This window comes from Prionailurus viverrinus, chromosome B1 (genome assembly GCF_022837055.1).
Source record: "Prionailurus viverrinus isolate Anna chromosome B1, UM_Priviv_1.0, whole genome shotgun sequence".
In the NCBI taxonomy this organism is placed as follows: Eukaryota; Metazoa; Chordata; class Mammalia; order Carnivora; family Felidae; genus Prionailurus; species Prionailurus viverrinus.
In genome coordinates, this window is record NC_062564.1 from 192,697,692 (window position 1) to 192,706,328 (window position 8,637).

An 8,637-nucleotide genomic window follows, 5' to 3' on the forward strand; every position below is an offset into this window, starting at 1 on the left:
AACAAAACAAAAAAAGGGATCATTGATTATAATCATTGTTAAGTTCCTCAGAAGGCAGATGTGAACAGGGTCCAAAATCATTCTAAGTCATGTCAGGCTCAGCAACCTTTCACAATTAGTTGGTTGGCATTATTTTAGATTAATAACTGCTAATTGCTTTTAATATCACATTAATTTAGTACTAAAATTTCCCATTTTATTTTTTATGAATGTATGTAAATCACATTTGTGTATTTATTGAATATCTGAATACCTGTTATATGTAAGATACTGCTTTAGGCACAGCTGTGTTATACTAATTTAATACACAAGTTAATTAAGAAATTCAGGTAAATGTTTTGTCCTTACATGGCCATTGATCACTTCTAAATCACACAGCAGTGCAAAATGTTCATTGATTTCTGAAGAGAATTGGTTTTGTGCCTTTGCTCTGACTATAATTTCCCTCATTGTATTCCTTCATTCTATTCCTTCAAATAAAAATTCAGGTAGATCTATTTATCAGGAGAAACTATTCTTTTTATTCTAGATGTTTTCTTGTGAATCCCCAATTATGATTTGCTCTAATAATCACGATAACCCTTACTAGTTGAGCACATAATATGCTAATCTTTATATTAAAGTAATTCTCCTAAAATTGGTTGGAGTAAATTGCAAATCTAGGATTCTAATTCAAGAATATGAGACTTCAAAGTCTTACTCTTAACCGCCAGGTTCTTCTGTTCCTCCACATAACTACATCAAATAATCAAAAGCAAGTCAGAAAAAATGTCTGACTTAAAATCTACCACTTAACAATCTGCCAAGGCCTTTAAATTCTTCAGTATTCTACCAAAAAGAAATTTTACTCTTGAGATAAATTAAGTCTGTAAAAACAAAAAATCTGTACAACCTCTTAACAGAGTTTGCCGGCAAAAGAAAGGATTTACTCATACCTTTGACCTCATGGTCTGCTGGTAGACCATGTTTAACTGGCTAGATCCCTATGGCTCTTAATTTGAATCCCCCACCCCACCCCTTTAAGCCCAGAGATTTTAAATTAAATGGTTGTACAATTGCAGAAACAAATTATACACATACCTGTCATCTTTTATCCCACACATGTATCTTTTGACTTTTTGTTAGTAGTACTAATATTAACATTTATTGAGTCCTTATTATGTGTTCAGCCAGGCATTTTACATGCCTCCTCTATGCCACCTGCTTTATATAAACTCATTTACTAATCACATTTCCCTCAAGAGGTGGGTACTCTCATTATCTTCACTTTCCAGTTAAATTGAAGCTTAGAGTTTAGGAAATGTACACTTAGCAGGTGAGTGATTTGATTTGGAATCAGAACTTAGTCTCTACAAAGCCTCCCTCCTTCCCAGTTTACTAAAATCCTTACCCCTTTAGACCTATTTCAAATGACTTTTCCCCAGTCTCGCCACTGCTAAGATTAAGTTCCCTTCTCTGTTATCCCTTAGTCTTTAGTTACCTCTTCTGTATTTACTGTGTACTGCTTTTTATTTTGGTAATTCATGAATACTTCTCCCTTCTGCCTCCTTACCGAACTGGAAAACCCTTGAAGACAGACACCATCACACTATTTTATATTCTTAATATATTGGGTAGGTAGCGGCTAGAGTCCAGTAGACCAAGGATTTCATTTTTCTAACTTCTTACTACATCAGAAACATGGGAACACACTTGATGACTTCATAAAGGTTCTCTGATCTAGTTTTGCACATTTAACAACCCTATTGATTTGGATAGATTTGAGGAGAATCAGGCTCAGGGTATAGCTATAATAGCTATTCAGTAAATTTTTATTGACTTAACATTAGATGACCTCATTTCCAGAGGAAATAAACCAGTCACTCAGAATTTGGAGTTAAAACAAATGAGTTCAAATTCAGTAGTTTCATGTACATTATAGTAACTGTTCTAATTCCAAATCGTATACCAGAATTCAGTTTATCCATGCATACAGCTGACTTTTCTCCCTTTGAAAAGATTAACTTGTTTCTTGAAACCCTTAACCTAAAGAGTACTCTTTTGGTAGCTATCAAAAAACATGTCTATGCCCTAACATATTTTCTTTTACTTTGAGAAATTGAAAGATGTAATAGCTCCTTATTTAGTTAAATATGAGGAAACTTGATGCTCTAAATATATCTTTCTAGATACAGTTATGGCTGTAGGCCTTCAGGATGTCTTTCTGTCTGAAATCTGTAGACCAAACCCATCTATAGACCAAACAATGCATTAAGTATTTTGAAGAAATAGATAAATGGGTATTAACATGAAGGCAGAATCACGACAGAATTGCAACCCAAGAGTTCCTATGCAGGATAGAGGGATACATCCTAGACTCTGAACTTGCACTTACTGGTTGAGTGACTTTGATATGTCATTTTACTTCTTTGAGCCTCAATGGTGGTTGTTAGAACTGAATAAAATGTTGTCAGGGAGGTTTTTAGCATAGTGCCTGGCATGTAGCAACTGCTCTAGAAATGATATTTTCAGACCTGTCCTGATCACACTAAAATTTGTTTCCTGTGATTTGGCTAGTTCACATTAAGGTTTATTGTGTGTATGACAGAGATGAACTATCCCATATCTCTAGTAATAAGTAAAACAAGTTTGAGTTATTAGAGCTAGATATATGTTAAAAATTCTTTTTGTTAGAATTATCAGTAATCATTAATTTAAATGTTTATTTTAAGAGAAAGGGAGAAAGCGCAAGCACGAGCTGGGGGAGGGGCTGAGAAGGAGAATCCTAAGCGGGCTCCGCACCCAGTGCAGAGCCCAACATGAGGCTCATCTCACAAACTGCGATCATGACCTGAGCTGAAATCAAGAGTCAGATGCTCAACTGACTGAGCCACCCAGGCGCCCCAGTAATCATTAATTTAAATCACACATTATGACTGTTTGGATTTCCATGACCCACCAGAGATTTTCATCTTTTATACTTCCCAAATGCACGTATTCTTATAAACCTCCATTCAGATGCTGGAGAGAGGCTCTATCTAGGGTGGATGAAATTACCCAAGTATTGAAAATAGGCTTAGATGTCTAGATGATCATTTCAGGTGCCCCTTCTTTGTCCTCATTCCCTCCTCACCTACCATCTGTCTAGATTGCTAGTTTGATAGAAGCCTTACTTAGGGTGAGTATATCTCTTCCAGTTTTGTCCCCCATTCACCAAAATACAGTGTTAAACTAAACCTTTGCATTTGTCTATAGCTCCATATGATTTTTAAATCCTGTTAAATGGTATTCATTAGATCATCAGAAATGTAAAGGTAAGTAGGAAGATGTCGTTTAATTTTTTTTTTTAACATGAGGAAAAGGAGACTGAATGAAGCTGTTACTTGTCCAACATCATAAGGCTGATTATTAATATTCCCAGAATTGGAACCCAGGTCTTTATGTTCCTTTTCCCAGTTCTTTACTTGCAAGAGTACCGCTGAATACACTACACCATTGCTAAGCTTTCAATAGAATCCTGGATGTGGATATATAAAGCCACTTGATACGATGATTTAAATGCTGCTGCTTCGAATTTTGAACCATATATGTAAGACAGAGAAGCCATGAAATAAGACTGATAAATCTGATGATCTAAAATTTAGAATGGATTCATGACAAAACCACCATAAGCAGATATAAACAACTAATGAACAAGGCAGGATGGGGAGGGAAGTGGGAGTGTAAATCACATAGAACAAAACACTGATCTTAACTAAATATCAAAATAGATCATCTCAATGGGCAAAGAACACAGAGAAGGAAAAACAAGTGGCTTCTAAATATGAAAATAAGCCAAACCTTCCTCAGAAGTGCAAATTAAACAACGGCATACCATTTTTAACCTAGTTTTTTTTTACAAAGATCCATAACTTTTATTATACATTATTGATAAGAAAATGAGGGAAGAAAGACATTTTCATACATTGTTGGTCAGAGTGTAAATGGCATGTTGTCTACAAAGGATAATTTGGTAATCTCTATCCAAAATCTTTTTTTTTTAATTTTTTTTTCAACGTTTATTTATTTTTGGGACAGAGAGAGACAGAGCATGAACGGGGGAGGGGCAGAATCGGAAACAGGCTCCAGGCTCTGAGCCATCAGCCCAGAGCCTGACGCGGGGCTCGAACTCACGGACCGCGAGATGGTGACCTGGCTGAAGTCGGACGCTTAACCGACTGCACCACCCAGGCGCCCCTAAATTTTTTTTTTAACGTTTATTTATTTTTGGGACAGAGAGAGACAGAGCATGAACGGGGGAGGGGCAGAGAGAGAGGGAGACACAGAATCCGAAGCAGGCTCCAGGCTCTGAGCCATCAGCCCAGAGCCCGACGCGGGGCTCGAACTCCCGGACTGCGAGATGGTGACCTGGCTGAAGTCGGACGCTTAACCGACTGCGCCACCCAGGCGCCCCTCTATCCAAAATCTTTAAAGCACCTTTGACTCAGTTTATCCTACTCCTAGACATCAACCCCATAGATACAGTTGAATACATAGACATACAAGAATATTCGATTTTCCTGTTCAAAACCTAAAGAAAAAAAGCTTAAAAAGTACATCAAGAAAATGTGAGGGGCACCTGGCTGGCTCAATCAGTAGAGCATGTGACTCGACCTCGGGGTCATGAGTTCAAGCCCCACATTGGGTGTAGAGATTATTTTAAAAAAGAAAAAGTTGAGGAACATGTATTAATCTTTCACTTGGTACAAATGTATATGATTGTCCCATAACCTCCTGACATTAAACCTAACAAGTCCAATTTTTTATCTTACAAATATAAAGGAATATTTGTTAAAAAATTCCTCTAGGTTCCAAATTCTCTGAAAGCATGCACTGTGTCCACCTCCCCATCTTTGTACCTCACAAGTGCTTTCTAGTGGATACTCAATGCAGAATAATTTGGTATAGAAGATTTGAAAAGTGCTTTGGTTATAACTGAAGATGCAGGTTCTTATATTAGTCTGAATGCATCTGGTTAGAACACTCCAAAAAAGAGCAGTTTGTTTTTCTATTTTCCTATACCTTAGTTTCCCCATTTTAAAAATGAGTTATCTAGAAAGGTCCCTTCTAGCTCTTATTATTCTAATGCCTCTGTTTCTGGCCCTTGAAGATAGCTATGTTCTTCTACTCAGTACTCTGTAGATAGGTAGTGCCTAAAGTTTGCACACCACTTTTCTTTTGTTTAATGTGTATTTACTTTTGAGAGAGAGCGTGAGCAGAGGGCGGGGCAGAGAGAGAGGGAGACACAGAATCCGAAGCAGGCTCCAGGCTCAGAGCTGTCAGCACGGAGCCTGACGCGGGCTGAAACTCACAACCTGAGATCATGACCTGAGCCGAAGTTGGTCGCTTAACCGACTGAGCCACCCAGGCGCCCCTGCACTCCACTTTTTTTTTTTTTCTTCACACCACCTAGTTTTAAGTGGGTATTTATGAATTATGTCAGTCTATTGGTACTAACGTATAGTGCTTGAACTGGTATTTTCTTCCCATGATGTGTATACTTTTGTGTACTCCTGGAGTTCGTGTACCCAAATTTCGAGTATACTCTCTAGAAAAGTAAATTAATGTTAAAAGTATTAAAAAGAACAATAATGTAGTTATTAAAGTATTATTCTGATGAATAGCAAAGCGCAAAAATTGTTTTTGTCACCATGATTTGTTGCTTTGTGCCATCATTTTCTTCTTCTGGCATTGATACTTGATATACTTATCTACCAAGCTGTCTTAATATAATTGAATTTTTTTTTTTTAATTTTTTTTTTTTTTTTCAACATTTATTTATTTTTGGGACAGAGAGAGACAGAGCATGAATGGGGGAGGGGCAGAGAGAGAGGGAGACACAGAATCGGAAACAGGCTCCAGGCTCTGAGCCATCAGCCCAGAGCCCGACGCGGGGCTCGAACTCACGGACCGCGAGATCGTGACCTGGCTGAAGTCGGACGCTTAACCGACTGCGCCACCCAGGCGCCCCAATATAATTGTATTTTTATAGCTTGCCCTAGAGTTTCTCGGAGGCATACATACACATACTACAAATATGAAGACTGGCAGTCCTTGTAAGATGGAAAAACATTACTGCTTTATCTGAGCTTTGCTGCCTTGAAAAACAAAAATATCTTGAGGTCCATGAGGCTATCAGTCTAATAGTAACCAGTGCAAATGTTTTCAAAAACCAGTCAGGATTTCTGCTATGAATGAGAGTATTGTTTTTTTGGATCTCTTTGTCATATATCAGGCCATGATTTAAGTACATTCTTATTTATTCACCTCTATGTTCTTTCGGTTTTTTTAAAGTGATTTTCTATATGATGAGTAACCTTTTAGGCTACTTGTAGTTTGTCATTCTGTTTCATACCTATAAACTTGAAACTATGTTATTTGGTGGAACTGGGAGTCCATTTGCCTGAAGAGAGCTCAGTGGCAACATGACAGCTGTTAAAATATAACAGGTTAAATCTCTGGCTTACTGAATGGCAAATGAGTAGGTTGTTGAGGTTGCAAGGAGAAATCAGGAAAAAGTCACTGATGTCTGGCAGTGGCTGCCACTTAAAACAAGTCACTTAAATACTGCACAGCAGTTTCCTCTTTACTAATAGGAAGAATCATGGACCTGTGGTTGGGAGAAAGCTTGGGAATGATGTAGTCCAACTAATAGCTAATGTATAACAAGCTATGAAATAGTTTATAAACATGAGGATCTACATCTGAAAACGTGAATGGGCTATCAATATTATTTTTAAGATGTGGGTTTACATGTCCATTATATGTGGACTAGCTACCCTTTGGACTCTCAAGTTTCTATGTTTCTAAAGATTCTCTTTAGAGAGCCAGTAGACAAGAATAAGGGAAAGAGGACTATACCAATTTGGTGACTGTAACTTGAGGTGTATCTGTACTTGAGTCTGAGACTCACTTTTATCATTTATCATGAGAAGTATACCAACATTGCTTGGTTTGCTATGAAATTTATGAGATAATCCATGCGAGTGTCTCTAGAACACAGTAGGCTTTCAAAGGTTAATTCCTTCTTGTCTCAAAGTGGCTCTGATCCTGGTAAGTTAAAGGACAAATGAAAAGGGCTGAATCCTACCAAGTTCAGTATGTGAAATGTCCAGAGTATGCTGATGGAATCCATATATGCAGTGGTTTTTGTCCAGTGCTATCTGGGTGACCTTTTAAATACCTGGCTAACATAGGTAAAGTATTCAATTCAGTAAGGAGGCTAGAGGTAAGGAACACAACAAAACTCTGTACTTTCAGAATAAAATGCCCTAATTCTAATGTCTGGAGGTCCAAACAATAAGATGATTGAATTTCTTTTACAGGGTTGATAATTTATTTGAAATTAAAGAACTAAAATGCTTTACACTTTTTTTTTCCAGCATGCTACAAATGAAAACTGATGAGAAACTGAATTTGTCCGATGGGAATACAGCAAGTTGCCCTTTGAGCCCCATTAAGATGTGCCTTAATCGTCCCATTGAATGGAATCTGAATTTGACAGCAGCATCTCTAGCGAGCTGTACAGTTCATAACCAAAATCTCAAAAGTGAAGAGAAATAGATTACAGTTCTTCTTGCACTATCCTCATTTTGTACATCAGTATTCCTTCTGCATTTATCAATTGATCTTGAAATATTTCTAGTCCTGTGATGTCTTTATATTAAATCATTAGCATTAATCATTTTGATTATATTCTTTGTATGTTTTTTTACGTTTTACACCAGACCATTGTGGAATTTTGCAGTACAGATGGATTTTGATGTTTCTCTTTTTAATGGTATTTTGTGAATTTTTTATGCCCTAAGTTTAAATACATAATTGTTCCCGGTTTTATTTCTGTGCACAAAATTTTAATATATAACGCATTATGTGATTTAGAAGGCTAGTATTGTAAAGAGTTGTGATGATGACCTGACCCAGGATATAATAGGTGGATACCAACTACCTCGAAGCAAACTGGTAAAAGGCAAAGGTATCTCTTAGAAGTATATTATCTCCTTCAGAGTTATATATGTATAGAAAAGTTGATCATAGTTTATCATCAAGTAGCATGTTTCCATTCATAGGAGAATTTGAGCTGATCAGTTCTCTTGTACTTTTAAACCTATAAAATCTGTGGGCTGTAAGATGAATGGCACAATTGCATGTTTACTTGTTAGCAAAGCTGTGCCTCTTACAGACAAGAATACTATTTGGTGTAAGTTACCAGTTTTGAATGAAAAATGGTAAATGGATTTACATCTATTGATTTTACTGTATTTTAGCCATTGAAGTGTAAAATGTCTTTTAAAATCAGGATAATATTCCTTACCTTTAACTATAATTGTGCAAAAGCATAGCTTCAGCAGTGGCTTATGTGATTGTGTCTAAAACTTGAATAGTAAGAATCCTAAAGGTTTGGTGCTTACATTTATTTTTCCCCATGCCAGAGGAAAGCAGCTTTGGTATGGTGGTCCGTGTAAGTATGTAAGAACATGGCTCCTTCCCTTTGGATAGCCCGGCTGTAGGGTAAATGGGATTTAGTTTATAGTGTTTCTAAAGACTTTTCCTTATAGCACATTCTGTGTACACTTTATGTCCTCATTTCTCCCTTTACCCCACCCACAAAAATTATTT

The 8,637-nt window shown here is 37.0% G+C and overlaps 1 protein-coding gene across 9 annotated transcripts in view; it reads left to right on the plus strand.

Annotated features, from left to right (window-relative positions):
* The window catches only part of LCORL (ligand dependent nuclear receptor corepressor like), a 166,763-nt gene extending 159,061 nt beyond the window's left edge, over window positions 1-7,702 (plus strand). For 7 of the 9 annotated variants that reach the window (XM_047855635.1, XM_047855646.1, XM_047855636.1 and 4 more), the window contains one exon: window positions 7,401-7,550. In XM_047855635.1, coding sequence (XP_047711591.1) covers window positions 7,401-7,414 — 14 coding nt within the window. In that variant the 3' untranslated portion in view covers window positions 7,415-7,550. Of the gene's footprint in view, window positions 1-7,400 lie in introns of all 9 variants that reach the window. The other 2 variants (XM_047855645.1, XM_047855641.1) reach the window with 2 other exon arrangements.
* Window positions 7,703-8,637: the final 935 nt, after the last annotated feature.